At 37.8% G+C, this 18,602-nt stretch overlaps 1 protein-coding gene across 2 annotated transcripts in view; it reads left to right on the top strand.

Moving 5' to 3' along the window:
* LGSN (lengsin, lens protein with glutamine synthetase domain) overlaps positions 1-18,347 on the top strand; it is a 44,835-nt gene extending 26,488 nt beyond the window's left edge. Inside the window, exons 2-4 of one of the 2 annotated variants that reach the window (XM_033219909.1) lie at positions 8,503-8,669; positions 13,036-13,234; positions 13,656-13,837. In XM_033219909.1, the coding sequence (XP_033075800.1) occupies positions 8,503-8,669; positions 13,036-13,234; positions 13,656-13,717 (428 nt within the window). In that variant the 3' untranslated portion in view covers positions 13,718-13,837. Of the gene's footprint in view, positions 1-8,502; positions 8,670-13,035 lie in introns of both variants that reach the window. The other variant, XM_033219908.1, reaches the window with a different exon arrangement.
* The last annotated feature ends 255 nt before the right edge of the window (positions 18,348-18,602 follow it).

Below are 18,602 nucleotides of genomic sequence, written 5' to 3'. Positions count from 1 at the left end.
CTGTCTCCCGGGCTCAAGCGATCCTCCTGCCTCAGTCTCCCGGGTAGATGGGATTACAGGGCGTGCCACCACGCCAGGCTAATTTTTTGTATTTTTAGTAGAGATGGGTTTTCACCATGTTGGCTGGTCTGGTCTCGAACTTCTGACCTCAAATGACCCACCTGCGTCAGCCTCCCAAAATGCTGGGATTACAGGCTACAGACATGAGCCACCGCACCTGGTCTGTTTTTAAATTCTCTACAAGCAATGCACTTTCTTGGCCAGTGACTAGGGTAGACCACTCCCATTGCCCTTCATTTAATATGTCACTTATAGGAATATACTATTTTCTCAAGTATTCCTCTCCATATTATATTAAGAGACAGCTGAAAACAATGGGAACATATTTTAATATTTTTCCTTATTACTACAGAGAGGATCAGAAACCAAATGGGTTGCCACAAATTAGGGAATACAAGCAAACCCATCATGGGACCTGGCTCTGATGAGTCTCATCTGCCACATCATGACAAGGAGTCTCAGGATGAGACAACAGTGATAACACCATTGCCCCCCAGAGCAACAACCAATGTTCCTGGAGGTGAATTTAACCCAAACTCTGGTAAGGATTCTGGAACAAACTGGTATGTGGTTCTAGCCACTAACCCTAAGTTTGTATTTGAATTAGAGAGAATGTCATGTTGGTTGAGGAATACTAGCCTGGAAGTCAGAACACTTACAAAGATTTTTATACCTATCTTTTATAAAATGCTTTGTAGTTTTCTTTACCCTTTAGGCTGTTCATCTGGAAAATAGCGGGGTTGCAATGGAAGATGTCTTGCCTTTTCTAAAAGTAAAATCCTATTATTCTAAGTTTCTGGCTGATTGATAGTGATGTAACTATTTTGGTACATGAGTGTATTGATTAAAACTCACTTGAATGAAAATGCTGGAAATTAGTTATAAAAGGAAATCTAAAAGCCAGGCACAGTGGCTTACACCTGTAATCCCAGCACTTTGGGAGGCTGAGGTGGGGAGATCACTTGAGAACTGGAATTCGAGACCAGCCTGGGCAACGTAGGCAGACCTCGTTTCTACACAATGAAAAAATTAGCTATGTGTGGGGGCACATGCCTGTGGTCCTAGCTACTTAGGGGAATGAGGTGGGAGGATCACTTGAGCCCAGGAGGTTGAAGCTACAGTGAGTTGTGATTGTGCTACTGCATTCCAGCCAGGGTAACAGAGAGAGACCCTACCCTGCTACCTGCCTCAGAAAAAAGGAAATCTATAATGACGGGGTTAAACATACAAGATTTGAAAAGATGAGAATATACCAGAGTGGGAAGTTAGAGGGATAGTGTCTACCACATTACCCTCACTTCTGACACAAATTACAAGTTTTGGAATTCCCCAAGTTAACCTTAGTTTAGATAATTTGCTGGAAGGACTCACTGAACTCACTGAAAGCTGTTATATTCAAGGTTATGGTTTATTATACTACAAGGATACAGATTAAAATCTGCCATGGGCAGTCCAGGCAAGTTCTAAGCACAGAATGTTCACTTGTTCTTTGTTCACTTGTCCTTTCTTAGTGGAGACACGGACAGACAGCACTATTCTCTTGGCAATGATGTGAGGAATATTGCCAACCAGGGAAGCTCACTTGAGTCTTGGTGTCCAGAGTCTTTACTGGGGCTTCATGGTTAACTGGGCATTTGGCTGGCCTCACTCTCCAGCCCCTTTGGGGATCAAGCAGTTACTGGCGTGGCCTAGAACCTCTTGGTAAACAAAGACACTCTTGTCAGGCAAGACATTCTAACTGTTTGGAAGGGACCAAGGGCAGAGACCATAGCTCTCTTTGGGCAAGGTTAAATCCTTTAGTACACACAGGGCCTGAGGAGGAGCTGCAGCCTGAAAAATAAACACTCTCAGAATTCTATATGTATTAGTCTTCTATTGACACCATAACAAATTACCACAAACTTACTATCTTTTTGAAAACACAAGTGTACTATCTCACAGTTTTGTATGTTAGAAGTCTAGGTTGGTTCATCTGGTTTCCTTGTTTCAGGCTTTCCAAGGCTGAAGTCAAGGTATTGCCATCTGGGTTCTTATCTAGAGACTCCAGGGAACAGCACATTTACAAGTTCATTCAGATTGTTGAGAGAATCCAGTTCTTTGTGACTGTAGAATTGAAGTTCTTATGTCCTGGCTGGCTGTCAGCTGGGGTGACCTTTATCTCCCAGAAGCCTCTCTCTGTTTTTATTTTTTTATCTCAGAGATAGCAATGCCTCAAATCCTTCTCATATTTAGAACTTCCCTGAATTCTCCTTCTTCCACATCCCTTTTCTGCCTTCAGCTAGAGAAAGCCATCTAATTTCAAGGGCTTACATGGATAATCCAAGATAATATCCCTATTTTAAAGTCCATAACCTTAATTACATTTACAAAGTCCCTTTTGCCATGCAATTTAACATGTTCACGTGTTCCAGAGATTAGGTATGGTAGGAATTTTCATAGGGCTATTCTGCCTACTGATACCGAGAGGAGGCAGGGAAATACTGCGTAGAAGAGGGCAGTTCCCAGGCAAAGGCCCGACCCTCAAGCCTGGAAGCCCATGGCCCTGAATAGGAACAGGCATTTCTGTTTTTGTTCCAAAATGTTGCCTTTTCCAAGACCACTCTGGCCCACCATGTCCCTATCCTATGCCCTTATAAACCCCAAGCTCCACTGACAGAGCAGCAGACCAGCATGGCAGAGAAGGAGCATCTGAAGGTGAAGAGGAGTTCAGCTGGTGACGGTCGGAGAGGAGATCCGTCACGGGACAGCCGAACTCCAGGGGAAAATCGTATTCCTACTGCATCCCATTTCCTGCTCCCCAACCATCCCACTGAGAGCCACCTCCATCACTCAATAAAATCGCCACATTCGCCATCCTTCTAGTCCATGTGACGTGATTCTTCCTGGACTCCGGACAAGGAGCTGGGTACCTAAGAGAATAGGGTGTAAAAGGCTGTTACCCGGACTTTCCACTGAGCTGGTTAACACTTAGCCGTCTGTGGATGGTAGAGCTAAAAGAGCATGGTAACACCCCTAAACACTGCCATAGGGCCGCAACCCACAAGTGCTCACCTTGGTTCACCTGCACGTTCCCCCCTCCCATAAGTAATTTGAGTGCAATGGCCAAGTAAATGAGTCATGTCCCTGTTGCAAGCCCCGCGAGGAGGTCAGGGAACTCTCCCATCTCACTACCACACCATCTCTCATAACTGAATTTCTCTCTACTTTGGCTTTATGAATTTCTCCAAAGTGAAGAGCATGAACACTAACAACCTCTGAACATCAGGCAGCTGTTTCATACAATATCAACATACAAATTGCCAAAGGGGCCAGAAGTTAATACAAAAGATGGGCTGGTGTAAGAACATAGGAAGTGGTTCTGGTCATGACAAAACTGGCGCGGAGAGCAACAAACTATGGCCCAAAGGCCAAATTCAGCTTGCTGGTCAGTTTTTCTAAGTAATGTTTACAAATTGTTTATAGCTGCTTTTGTGTTGAAATGACATTGTGCTAAATGAGTAGCTGCAACGAATACCATATGGTCTACATGGTTTCAAATATTTACTATCTGTTCCTTTACAGAAAATGTTTGCCACTCCGTTAAGTAGAGGTTGCCTGCCCATCTAGACTACCTCAGAGTTCCAACCAGTTGTTGCTGTGAAGAAATACCTACCCAGGGTTGCCAGATCTAGTTTCAAAATAAATTTGAATTCAAGATTTTTACATAAAATTTTCTAATAATGAAGTGCTGTCCACTATTTCAAAAAAGTTTCTGAACACTGGGAAGACTAATCAGATAACATCTGCTGGCCACGCTGGCTCCTCCAGAGCTTTTGGTCATTGTTTTATATATTCTAGTTTTAGCTGCAAAAGATAGATGGATTTACTATTTCTTTGTCTTAAGCCAGAAATCTGGAGAAAGATCTTGTGTCGTGAGCTCTCTTTGCACTGTCAGTTGTGACTTAGGGCATGGGTACCGTTACTAACTCAACTTCTTTAGCTCAGAAGCTCCCTTTTTGGCCCAGAGTGTATTAAGTTCTCTATAGGCCCTCAGTACCAAAAATTTAAAACACAAACCAATACATATACATAATTAAAAAATAGATTTAAAAATAAACCCCAAAAATAAGTGTAAGGAATTTTGATATGGTATTTCTTCTTTGGAATAACTTCTCTGAGTTTTTCCAAAAACAATACTTTGTTTTTTTCAAAGAAAAGCTCCCTTTCCCGCCCACTTTTTATTGTATTGCTTTTTTTCCCCGCTTTTTACCTGGTTATTCTGCCACCTGGGCTTTCCAACAATGTCTGAGCTAATATGATGTGGCCAGAAGGTAGCACAAACAGGGTGACTCTCACCATAGCCACAATGATGAAAGACGGCTGGACCTTGAAACAGCATGGTACATTATACTAGGTGTGCAATAAGCTGAATGCATTCCAGGGTTTTCTCTCAAATGCACTTTTCCCTTTCTTTGAATTGGTGTTTGTGAAGCCCAAACGTCTCTTCAATCTCCCTTTTATAAGTGACTATGGCTTGTTCTGTATAACTGATATATGTCCTCATTGTCACTGAACACGGACACAATTTCTCCAAATTGTGCTATGGAGCTTTGACTTTTTTTAAAAAAATGTTTTCTTATTTTTTCCCTAAACATTCACAGCACTAAAACATCTTCTATAAAAACACATTGATTTAATTTATTAATCCCTTGATGGAATAGAAAAGAAGAAAATCTCCCAGGAACCACAATGTAGGAAAAACAAATGAGCTCCTGAACTGGCAATTATCTGCCAGCTATTCATCTTGTGCAACTGGGAAAGGTTGACCAAAAGGCTTAATTGTAAATAACAAGTATGATTTATTGAAGAAAAATTCAGACAATGATGCAGCAAGATCAGTTGATGCCTTGAAAATGAAATGGGATTGGATAGGTTTCTCGTATTTGGTGAAAGAATTAAACTTTTAAATGAAAAATAGATACTTAGGATATATACTAAAATATATGATGACAACTTTTACTTATCAATTAGACAAGGTCAAATCACACAGGATGTATTCATTCATTCACTCACTCACTTATTTAAAAAATATTTGTCGAATGGCTATGAGATGCCTATACTGCTACAAGTACCAAGAAAACAGCAGCAGGTAAAACTAAGCCTTGGCTCTCAAGGAGCTGATAGGTAATGGGGGATGACAGGAACATGTGAGTATACAGTGTGGCAGGTGCCAATAAGGACACTGAAGATAACAGAAACAGAATGATACACTGTTATGTGTTGAATGGTGTTTCTCCAAAATTGTTAAAATGATATCCTAACCTTCAGTACCTGATAATGTGGCTGAATTTGGAGATACACTCTTTAAAGGGGTAATTAAGGTTAAATGAGGTCTGCAGGGTGACCCCTAATTCAGTATGATTCATGTCCTCCTAAGAAAAAGAGATTAGGTCACAGACATGCACAGAGAAAAGAACATGTGAAGGTGCTGGAAGAAGATGGCTGTCTATTAGCCAAGGGGAGGGAGACCTTAGAAGAAGCAATCCTGCTGACACCTTTGGTCTCCGACCTCTAGCCTTCAGAACTATGAGAAAATAAATTTCTGTTTAAGCCGCCTGTCTGGGGCATTTGTCATAGTAGCTTTAGCAAACTAATACATGTACCCTACTCACTGTCCAGTCACAGAGCAACTTGGAGACTTCAAAATGAATCAAGGGTTAGAGCGGTCTATGTTGTGATCACGTCTCATACAATTAATACTTCAGGTGATTATAGTTTTGTTTTGTTCTTTTTTCAGCCCTTTTACTGTGTGAACTTATCCCACCCTTGCATTTGATGGCATGTTTATTATCTATACCTGTCCCACTTTATAATATAAAGTTCTATGAGGGTAGGGCTCTTTCTGGCTGATTCCTAGATACACATTCAGTATGAATAGTATGTGACGATAAAAAATATCTATGTTGAGCGAATGAATATTATTATTATTTTTATTGATTATTTTTGTTTTATGAGATGGAGTCTCACTCTGTCACCCAGGCTGGAGTACAATGGTGCCATCTCGGCTTATTGCAACTTCCGCCTCCTGGACTCAAGAGATTCTCCTGCCTCAGCCTCCTGAGTAACTGGGATTATAGGCGAATGCCACCGCCTGGCTATTTTTTAAAAATTGTTTTTATTTTTATAGAGATGTGGTTTCACCATGTTGGTCAGGCTGGCCTTGAACTCCTGACTTCGTGATCCACCCGCCTCGGCCTCCCAAAGTGCTGGATTACAGGTTTGAGCCACCGTGCCCAGCCGAATATTATTCTTATTTTAAAATAATATGTATTCATTGTAGAAAGTTTAGGAGACACAGATAAAGCAAAAAGCTAGTAAGACTACCTGTTATCCTATTACTGGTGAAGCAATAAAATTACCTTTCTCCTTTTATAAGGGATGCCTTCTTTATAGCTTATGTATAATTGCTTATTATGTTTAGAATACTCATTATCTAAAAACTTCCATATTATTATTTTTTAAGACAGTCTCTCTTTGTCGTCCAGGCTGGAGTGCAGTGGTGCGATCTTGGCTCACTGCAACCTCCACCTCCCAGGCTCAAGCAATTCTTGTGTTTCAGCCTCCTGAGTAGCTGGGACTACGGGAGCACGACACCACATCCAGCACATTTTTGTATTTTTAGTAAAGACGGGGTTTTGCCATGTTGCCTAGGCTGGTCTAGAACTCCTGGCCCCAAGTGATCTGCCCACCTCAACCTGCCAAAGTGCTGGTATTACAGGAGTGAGCCACCACGCCTGACCCAAATTTCCATATTTTAAAATGCCTATAAATTTTGCTTTAAGGAGCATTATTCATCTTGGGCTGAATACCCAATATTTCAGAGTAGGTTGGGAATACAGCAAGTGTTAATTTAGCATGAAACACTTTAATTGCTACAGTTTGTTTTAAATGGAAGGTAGTTATAAAGCCTCCAGAGTTTCAGAGTAGCCAAATGTATCAGTGATAGCACATTATCACTAATGTATCTGCATATATGGAACCAGTAATTTGTTTTTCCCATGCTTCGTGTACTTCAAATCTACTTTATCTATGTTTCTAAACTGTCAATCTTTGTGCTTACTTTTAAAGCCTAATTATATCTTGCAAAAGAATACTCAGGTATCTCTTTAGAATTATAGCTGCTCAACATCAATGATGTGATAGACTGATGAGTGTTTGGTTGCAGACTTGATCATGATACCATTTACTAGGGCTAGAGTACTTGTACTCACTTTATGCATTTAAGTAGCATTTATATGGTGCTTACTGTCTGCCAGTAACTGTTAATAACTTGTTTAATCCTCCTAACAAGCCTGTGAAGCAGGTCATATGTTACTGATGAGAAATTCAAGGCATAAAGAGGATAAGATTGTTGCTAGGGCAAAGGTAGGGTTGGAATGCAGGTGGATGGGCTTCAGTGTTTTGTGCTAACCCAAACTACACTCTGCTGCCTCTCCTAAAAGTTCTGACAGCAACTAACGTTTATAATGTGTACTATTTGCCTGACAATTCTATGTGCTATAGACATAATAATTTAATTTGTGGTAATAAACCACCCAGCATGAATCAAAACTCTTCATTCTAGTTTCAGTTCCGCAGTGAACTGATAGTGTGGTTTGGAGTAACTCATTGTGCCACTTTGGGACTCAAGCTAATGAGTTGGTTAGATTAAATGATTTATCTCCAAAATTCTCTTCTAGCTCTGAAGTTGGAATTTGCAAACTATCTTAAAAGTCTTGAAAAGAACATTTTTTATGTTTCTAATTCTAAATTGAGTATGCAGTCCAGATTTTTCATCTCCTACACTCCCATTCTTAAAAAAAAAAAAAAAAAAAGACACGTTTGTTTGCTTATTTAAGCAAGTTTTAAATTTGACAGAAATGTGTAGACTTCTTAGAGTTAGATGCCATTAAAAATATATAAAGCCTTTTGGGTAAAAAACTCCCAGAATAAGACAAAACCCCAGAAAATAAAACCAAATTCACTTTTAATCACATAGAAATTTAAATTTAGAAATTAACAGTTAGTTCAAGAAGCCCAAATATGTTCAATAATAGTCACCTACAGACAGACTTTTATGCTCCCTTTTTTGCTGTGAACTTATGCAAATATGTTCTAATTTCCATAAGCAAAAGGATTTTCAGTAAGTATCTACATATGATATCACTATATCCTTATGCAAATAATGTCAATTTTGACCTCGTCCTAACTGATAAATGATCTCAGGTTGTTTAGACACAATGTTTTTGGGAAGATGGTAAGGGCAGAATAAGAAAGGTAAGATATCCAACTCTAAGCCAGTGACATGATGAATATTAATATATTTATTAATAATATTGACTAATTCACTACTCTGTAGTCTCCTTTTGCTTCTCAGTCCATCATGATCTCCTGAGTTAGAACCTATTTTTTTTTATTTTGCAGATTGCATGAGGGACAGCAGTCAAATTCTGGCCCCACCTCAACTCTCTTCTAGAATGAAACACATTAGACAAGCCATGGCCAAAAATCGCCTCCAGTTTGTACGATTTGAAGCAACAGACCTCCATGGCGTGTCCAGGTCTAAGAGTATCCCTGCACACTTTTTTCAAGTGAGTTTAACACAGTTGTAACTGAATGTAATTTCATGACCATTAGCAGGCAAATGGTTCTTATTACTGTTTCTTATTTTCTTGTAATCTATACAGCAATTCAAGCTGAAAATCAATAACTTATTTTGTTTCTTCCCTTGTTCCTCCCAAATATATTATTGCTCCCCAAGGAGCTAAATGTGTACTCTAGGCTCTCAAACAGCAATTTCTTTACCCAATAGAAATACAAAACTAATTAAGACTGGTAAATTTAGTCCTTCTGCCTTGAATCATTTTGCTCTACAGAATTATTTTTTCTCCCTTACTGCAATTATGAAGATTGTATTTTATTTGACACAAGAACATTGCAACAGAAGACCCAAGAGCAAACATAAAAAGGAAAAAATGATTAAATAGAAATAATTTGCTAGATAAAAAACATATTCTTTTTGGCTCCAAATTCTGATAAATTAGTCCATTGTTGTTGGATGACTTAATGAATATTATTAAATTCCTAAAAATGATGATATCAACAAATATTGTGTTTTTGTTGTTTTGAGACTTCCTTCATTTTTTGCATCAGTTTTTGTCATGTGTTTATTTTGATGACTGAGTTGTTGTGTTAATTAAATATCAAATTTCTTAGCAAGGGACATCAGGTCGGTACTATTTAAGAAAGTGTGAAAGTTAAGCATCCTCTAGGTTTAACTATTTTAAAATATTATACTTTTATCACATTAATATCAGATTCTAATTGTTAAATTTGCTTCATGTTGGGAAAAACTGGACATCTTCAAAAACACTTTTTAAAGAATTCTAACAGATTCAAACTTGTTTCTTAAGGAATTATTTGGAGCTGCTTGCAGATATTGTTTCCTCTTCATCCAGGCAAGAATATATGTTAATTTTTATAAAAAATGTGGATTTTCTTGTGGACAGGCCCAGAATATAATTCAAATGAATCTCTTCCAATCATAAGGAAAAGTAACAGGCACTTTAAGTACTTGCCAGAGACCTCAATATAAAACTGTTTGCTATTCAGTTTTTATCAAATTTTAATCATTTATTTTACTAATGGCACCTACAAGTCCATATATAGGACATTACTCTAGTTTCTCAGTGGAATCCTTTTACAAAAATAAAACAGTATGCTGCTCATACTTGCTAAGGATTGATATAATTGACATAAAGAGAAAAATTCTGCATACTTTTTTTATCCAACTGTTACTGAAAATATTTTTCACTATTTTGTTCAATATCCCACATATAAAAAACACTTTTTTTTCTAGAGTTTAGCTAGAAAAAAAGTTTGTCTATCATGAGAATTTTAATGTAACTCATTATACATTATAATTTTAATATAACTCATTATATATGGCTATATTTGTTCTTAGTCCCAGTTTCCTAATAACTAACTTCACTATTTCATTACCTCATAACTAACTTCACTATTTCATTACCTCATTATTATTATTTTGTTCTCATTTAATGATCATAGAGTATCGATATTTTTTTAAGAAGCCACTTTAAATTTATTTTTGAAACTTGTGAAGGTATAAATAACGAGTATTAGCACAATGAATATTTGTAATTTAAGACAAAATAATTTATTTTGGAAAATTTGCTGTGAATAGACATTAAAAATAGGTTTAAGAGGCCGGGTGTGGTGACTCATGCCTGTAATCCTAGCACTTTGGGATGCTGAGGTGGGCGGATCACCTGAGGTCAGGAGTTTGAGACCAGCCTGACCAACATGGTGAAACCCCGTCTCTACTAAAAATACAAAAATTAGCTGGGCCTGATGACAGGGGCCTGTAATCCAGTTACTTGGGAGGCTGAGGCAGGAGAATCACTTGAACCTGGAAGGCAGAGGTTGCAGTAAGCCGAGATCACGCCATTGCACTCCAGCCTGGGCAAAAAGAGTGAAACTGCGTCTCCAAAAAAGAAAGAAAAAAACGGATTCATCTGTGCAAAGTAACCTAAACATCGTGTATGTATGTGTGTACCTTATTCCATCTCAAAAAAAAAAAAAGATTCATTTGTGCAAAGTAAACTAAACATTGCATTTGTGTGTGGTGTTTAAGGTTTAAACCTTACAACCAACTTATATTATCTCTGTTCTATCAAAAGTGTTGATTTTTATTTAAATTATATGCAAATAATGTAGGCTCTTTCTATATTTGATCTAGCCAAAGCATAATACATTGCTGTAGACTCGTAGCTAATTCTTGGCTTATTTCAAAAGATAACCTTTACTATGGTCCAAGTTTCATTTGTGATAAGGATTTAAGTTATTCTGCAAAAATTTTATTGAGTCCATAGTGATCTATATTGAAGATGAAGTTGTTCCAGTGCTTTATATCTATAAACCTGCTTCAGACAATATATTATGATGAATATATTCATGTATATTCGTATATTTCCTGTAACTAATAGAGAGTAGTTTGCATTCTCTATGTCCAAGAAAAGAATAAAGCAAATTACAGTGCCAGAAAAAAGTGTTCAAAAAAATACGGATTAAGTAATCTAAAGAATAAAGTGCGACTGTTTACTATTTTTTGAGTTCATGAAGGACTATTGGAGTGAAATGGCAACCAGCTGTTCTCTACTACTCACAGCCAAGTGAATACAAATACAGATTTAAATTGCAGGAACTCATAGAAGTCTCATGAATAAAATATATTATTTCTCATTTTAGTTATGTAAAGAACTAATATATGGAATTTCAAACTAAAAAACTGACAAGCAGGGAAATGACATTATTGCTTATAGTGAAAATATGAATTAAAGGATTCCATGCTATAGTATTCAAATATCCCACAGTATGCGTGTGTGTGTGTATAAAGTTTACATATACAGGTCTATGAGTGAGTTGGAAAATTAGGTGGGCACCAAATAGTGTTTGGCTCACTCAACTTTATTATTGGTGAAAGTAGACTTGAATCAGTTCAGTCAAATCGCATTCAAAAATGTGTGTAGAGATGGTGGAAAGTGAAGGAGGCAGTGGTTCATGGGCAAATGCAGAAGAGTGAACCAGTAAATTATTTTGGTTAATACCAGCCCCTCTTTGATAGCCATGCTTCTTGGGTTCTGGAGGTAACATAAGAAGTAGTCTGGCTTCCTTTCACTATGTGAGGATACACAAGAAGAAGCCATATATGAACCAGAAAGCAGCCCTCACCAGATGCCATATCAGCTGTTGCCTTTATCTTGTACTTCTCAGTCTCCAGAACTAAAGAGGAATAAGTTTCTGTTGTTTATAAGGGGAAAAAAAGAGAAAGAAAGAAAAGGAAAGCATCTGGCTTACAGATTGCTAGGTTGTTTTATTAGCCTCATGATCTTCACTGACTTCATGGGAACCAACCTTTTATACTCAGTGATTTTTCTTCATCTATTAAAGTAACCTTCAACCTTGTTGATATATCTAATACATAATTTCCACAAATTGTTTTATGCGTCTGTTCAACTTAATAACCTTATCGCTTCCCTGTTGCCTGGCACAGAGCAAAAGTTAAATAAATGACCAAATTCACTGAAAGCTAGAAATAAATGACTAGAAAGTACCTTAGCAGTCATCTAGTCTAATACGTGTTTTACCAATGTGGAAGCTGAGGCACATAATCCAGTGACTTGCCAAAATTCACAGAAGCAATTAATGAAAGAGCTAGGATGAGAAGGCAGATCTGTTGACACCCAGTTTACGCTGACTTGAAGGTTACAACATTTTGGAAGCTCTAACTTTGGAGTTACAGGTCCACATTCACAGACAAGGGTTCTGGGACTCTGAGACAGTGAGGTTTTTAATTCTTAAATGGGTTGTAAAAGTAAATAAAGACAGGAATGCAGCTGTCAGCGTCCTGGCTCCCCTGGTGTTAGGACAAATGTGCTGTGTGCCACAGTATTGACCATAGTCTGCAATTTGAGAAGGATTGAGAATTGTTTACTGTAGACTTTTGAGGGTCAGTTAACTCAGGGTTACAATAAAATAAGCAAAAATAAAGCCTTATCTGAAGAATTAACAACTGTACTATAAAATAAAAAGTGCTTCAGGAAGTACTTTTGATGATGATAATTTCAAATAATTCCATAAGGCTTTACCTTTATTTTTTGCTATAACAGATTTTCTTTATCATTATACCTTTTATTTATAACTGCTATTTTGAGATCTAAGAGCATTTAAGGCCTTCAAGCCTTAAAACATTGCATTGTTTGGGGGTTTTATTTTAAAATATTTGACATTTATCTGATACCAAGTTAGTGTTAACCAACAAATGTTAAACGTATATATATATATATTTTTTTTTTTTTTTCATTGCAAGACTTTTTCTCCCCCAACCCTTTTGTTTGTTTTCAAAATCTAATTTCTTCATTTTTTTTCCTTCTTTAGGAGAAAGTGAGCCATGGAGTTTGCATGCCCCGAGGTTATCTTGAAGTGATACCGAATCCTAAGGACAGTGAAATGAATCGCATAAGAGCCACATGTTTTAATAGTGACATAGTCCTAATGCCAGAAGTATCAACCTTTAGAGTTTTGCCATGGGCTGATAGAACTGCAAGAGTGATATGTGATACCTTCACTGTGACTGGTGAGCCTCTTTTGACTTCCCCAAGGTACATTGCAAAGAGACAGCTGAGCCAGCTGCAGGCCTCTGGCTTTTCCCTGCTTTCTGCTTTCATCTGTGATTTTTGCATTTTTGGTGTGCCCGAATTTTTAAATTCAAAGACTATATCATTTCCTGCTTCAACATTTTTAAATAACCATGATCAGCCCTTCATGCAGGAACTTGTTGATGGCTTGTATCACACTGGAGCAAATGTCGAGAGTTTTTCCTCCTCTACCAGGCCTGGTCAGATGGAAATCTGTTTTCTGCCTGAATTTGGCATTAGCTCAGCTGATAATGCATTTACCCTCAGAACAGGTGTCAAAGAAGTGGCAAGGAAATATAATTACATTTCCAGCTTCTTCATTGAGACTGGATTTTGTAATTCAGGGATTTTGTCTCATAGTCTTTGGGATGTCGACAGGAAGAAGAACATGTTTTGCAGCACTTCTGGAACTGAGCAGCTGACGATCACTGGGAAAAAATGGTTGGCAGGACTCTTGAAGCACTCTGCTGCACTCAGCTGCCTGATGGCGCCTACTGTTAGCTGCCGAAAGCGTTATTCTAAGGACAGTAAAGACCTGAAGGAGAGTGTGCCTACAACGTGGGGATACAATGACAACAGCTGTATATTTAATATCAAGTGTCATGGAGAGAAAGGCACCCGGATAGAAAATAAGCTAGGCTCAGCAACAGCAAACCCTTACTTGGTGCTGGCTGCAACTGTTGCTGCTGGCTTAGATGGACTTCATAGCAGTAATGAGGTCTTGGCTGGTCCAGATGAAAGCACAGACTTTTACCAAGCAGAAACTTCTGAGATCCCTTTAAAACTGGAAGATGCCCTTGTGGCACTGGAAGAAGATCAATGTCTGAGGCAGGCTCTAGGAGAAACCTTTATTCGATATTTTGTTGTCATGAAGAAATATGAGTTGGAGAATGAAGAAATAGCTGCAGAGAGAAATAAATTCTTAGAGTATTTTATTTAGAATGGAACTCATAACTACTCCTTTAGAGATGTAATTGTTACTTAAAGCTAATCTACCAAAACAAAGACTTAACTTTTGTAATTAACAACAGTAACGATAACAAGACTACGAATGCTTTTGACGTTTTTTTTTTTTTTTTTCCCATGGAATTATTTGACAGATGAAGTAGGACTGCTGAGAAGATTCTGATAACAGAAACAAACAACAAAGTCGTGGTGAAGCTATAATATGCAAACTTACCAGATCTTGTCAGTTAGTCATTTCCTATGTGTATGTTGACCTGGATAGGAATATCCAATTTTGGGGGGCAATAAATATATTTGCACATTAAAAAAAAAAAAGACTTAAGCATTAGAAAGCAAATTTAAATGACTAAAAAAGAAAAAAATAAATGGAGGAAAAATTTTAATGGTACACATAGGTTATGACTTCCAGGGAGACAAATATACTAATATAGTCTTGCTAATCAAATAATATTATGATTCTAGGTTGTGTGTATCATTATGGTCTTTCTAAACAAGTTAAATAAACTTTTGCCAAAATATAATGAAAGGTAGGCAGTTTTCCCCTAAGTCACTTCTCTTTTCACCCTTTTCCACTAGCTCCTGAAAAGCTTATGAATTTCAAGTTTATAATGTCCTCAAGAAACAAATCCCTAAGGAATAGAATTGGAGCTGGGAACAACGAGGTCAGATTTTAAAAGTCGTTAAAGCCTTTCTTTAAACAATGCCTCATATAGAAGTTTGATACATAAAGTATAGATAGAAAGAAGTTTGTGTGTGAGGGTAGGTGGGCTCTGTCTACTCTGCTTCATTCTTTGAAACTAGATGTCCCTCTGAAACCTCTAGCGCTCTGTGGAGTGTGAGAACAACTTCCTGGCTAGCCGGGGCTATGTTTAGAGTTTAAGTTTGTTATTCAAAGTACTAAATCTGCTGCTCACAGAGGTTGGTACCTCTCCAGAGAATATTACATGTTCCAGGCCTTTGTTTGAATGAGATAATATTGTAACTATCACTAAAATTTAGCTTCTTTTGGGAGGAAGTCCAAAATCCACTTACTAGCAAATGAAAATGTTGTTCTACTGCTTAGGATCAAACAGCAGATTTTATGTTCAATTAAAACTGACTGTGGTTTCAATTTAGATAGCAAACACATAAGAAGAGGATTAGAATTTGGCTCAGATCCTCTTATTAAAATTCTTAGTACTCAGTAGCTTAAATAGTGAAAGTCAGTCTGTCCTTCACTAATTACTCCCTTCTTTTCTCCACACACAAAAGAAATGTGTTTGGATACATACGAAGAAAGTTCCCAGCACTTTGGGAGGCCAAGGCGGGAGGATTGCTTGAGGCCAGGAGTTTGAGTCCAGCCTGGACCACATAGAGAACCCATTTCTCAAAACAAAACAAAACAAAACAAAACAAAAAACAAACAAAAAAAACCCTGGCATGGTGGCATGTGCCTGTAGTCCCAGCTACGTGGGAGGCTGAGAAGGTAGGATCACTTGAGCCTCAGAGTTTGAGGATGCAGTGAGCCACAATCACACCACTGCACTCCAGCTTGGGTGACAGAGTGAGACACTGTCTTAAAAAAAGGAAAAGAATAAAATTCATGGATGCATATGGGGTAGAGAGAAAGATAGTGTAGGGTAGGTGGGGGAAGGAAGGGAATCTGTCCTGAAACCTCCAAAATGAAATCCCACACATTACGTCATGTGAGGGATAAGGAACACTCTCATGCCAATTTTCTAGTTGTCTGCCTATATTCATTTCCCCCTCTGTTCTCAGTAATAAAACCTCATTATGTTCATTGAAAGCAATGAAAAATGAAATGATATTTCTGAGCCTTCATTAAGGTTGGATGTGGTCATGTTATTAGGTTCAGTGCAAAGAGGTGAAAGTAGAAGTGTTGTATGTAAGTTCTTTAGGACATTTTCTTTTCTTTTCTAGTATTTTTTTTTTTTTTTGAGATGGAGTCTCGCTTTGTCACCCAGGCTGAAGTGCAATGGTGGGTCTTGGCTCACTGCAACCTCTGCCCCCTGGGTTCAAGCAATTCTTCTGCCTCAGCCTCCCAAGTGGCTGGGATCACAGGTGCCTGCTACCATGCCTGGCCTTTTAGTAGAGATGGGGTTTCACCGTGTTGGCCAGTCTGGTCTTGCACTCCTGAACTCAGGTGAACAGCCCACCTTGGCCTCCCAAAGTGCTAGGATTACAAGCATGAGCCATCATGCCCTACCACACCTTAGGACATTTTTCTAAGTGACGGATGCTGTGTACTCTGCCTTTTCTCTCTCTAGCTACCTTCACCCTTCCTGCTGACTGGCCTACAGATAATGTGGCTAGGATAATGTCCTTGGGAAGGCAGATTTGCTCCACAGAGTGCAGTAATGATGTGGAACCTCTGCTTTGTAGAGCAGTTTGACTTGCCTACATCCAGATATTTACCTGAGAGAGAACCAAACTTCTATCTTCTTTAAGCCACAATGGTTTTGATTCTTTGTGAGTTGCAGTGAAATTTTTCTCTTTTGCATGTGTGTTTTGAATGTGTGTGTGTGTGTGTGTATGCACATGCGTGCATATGAGTGGGGAATTTGAGGGATTTGGGGATGAAAGAATAAAGGTATAAGAACCAGTGAAAGACCACTTCCTCAATATTCCCACTTCTAAAGAGGATAATCCCACTTCTAAAGAGGATAATCTGAGTTAATCAAAGGGATCCACACATGCAAAAAATGGGATTGGCTCTAACCTATCCCTATAAACTGGCATATCCCTTTATAGTCCATAGGCCTTAATGAAACATGTCTAATGCATTGACTTCATTTTACCATAATGAGTAAAAGATGCTGTAAAAAGTCTGTTAATCACAGTGTTTGAAGTCCTTTTTTCCCCTTTCACATTAATAGCATAACTTAAAAACACAGTACTCAGGATGCCATGTGAAGACATTATATATATTATCTTCAGAATTAAGTGTACAGTAGTGAGTCAACAGAAAATATTCAGCCATAGATTACAAATCAGTTGATAACGTAAGTTGGTGTGGCAGTCTCCACCAAGACTTCAGTCAGGTGTGTGCTGATATATATTCTTGTTCTTTAAGGCAACCCCAAAAGAGGCATTGGCCAACAGAGTTCAGGGCCAAAGACAAATTGGGGTAGGTACATGTGAAAATCAGTTACCTATTTTTCTTTCTTTCATCTGTTCATAGGCTTTCTATTGTTGAAGGGACTTTCTGCTGATGCTTCTACCTTCTTGGTCTGAGTTAAGAGGGTCAGACATTCATTCAGCAGCACTTATTGAGCACCGTTTGTGTGCTAGGCCTTTTGCTGGGAGCCATTATACTAGGGGAGACCAAAACAAAGACGAGCAGACAATGAAAGAGTTTTGGATCTGGGTATGTTATGCAGAACAGAAATAATTTTTTTTGGAGGCCTAATGCTGAAAAAAACTATTTGGAAAGCTTCTTTATGGTTCGAAAAGGGTTTTTTATGAATAGCTTTACAAAAATTACTTTCTTATTTTCATTTACTATAATTGTTCTAATCAAAGCTTAGGGGGAAAATGTGATTACTAAATTTAAAGTTGGTTATTAAATGAGTATACATAAGAAATGTAAATTAAAAGTGATAATGTTTTAAGACTAGAAACTAAAACATTAGTATTGTAGTAACAAGTTTCTATTTTCAAGGACATTCTATAATCTAAAATTTCATTTTACAGTGTCTGAATAACAACAAAGCTTGAAATGATTATTTGAAGGCAATGAAAGATAAAAAAAACTTTAATCTGAATAAAAATGGAAAGCATACAGTGAAGTCTGAGCTTATCAGTATAACAGAACAGTCTATTGACATATCTCCAGTCATGTTTGACAAAATATACTTATCAATATGTTTATGATATAGGTATAACTGGACAATACCTTTAACCCTGGGTTTTCTATTACAGGGGTTAGAATTTGTATCTTTAAACATTACCTATGTGCACAGTGCCTTCCCTATTAAAGATCTTCTCATGCTGCCTAAAATTAGGGGTTTGCATGATACTTCCTAATTAGGATGTGAATTCTAAGAATAAAAGGAACAGATCTTACTTACATTTGCATTAATACTTCTTGTTTCTTGCATATTTTCTGGAATTCAATTAATGTTTAATCAATCAATCAATCAATGCATATGTTATTAGCATAATACAATACTATGCTTGTCCAGTATAAAACACACAAATTCATATACCCTGAGAGAGGGAGGAATAGAGACAGTGGAGAAGACCAACAGTTTGTGTTTTTTCATTGATCCTACAATTTCTGCCATCAGAAGAACTTCTTCAGGTTTTCTGCTTCTAGAAACTTCTGAGTAAACACCATTT

This window comes from Trachypithecus francoisi, unplaced genomic scaffold (genome assembly GCF_009764315.1).
Source record: "Trachypithecus francoisi isolate TF-2019V2 unplaced genomic scaffold, Tfra_2.0 Lachesis_group10, whole genome shotgun sequence".
Taxonomy (NCBI): domain Eukaryota; kingdom Metazoa; phylum Chordata; class Mammalia; order Primates; family Cercopithecidae; genus Trachypithecus; species Trachypithecus francoisi.
This window is presented reverse-complemented; position numbering and strand designations above follow the sequence as displayed.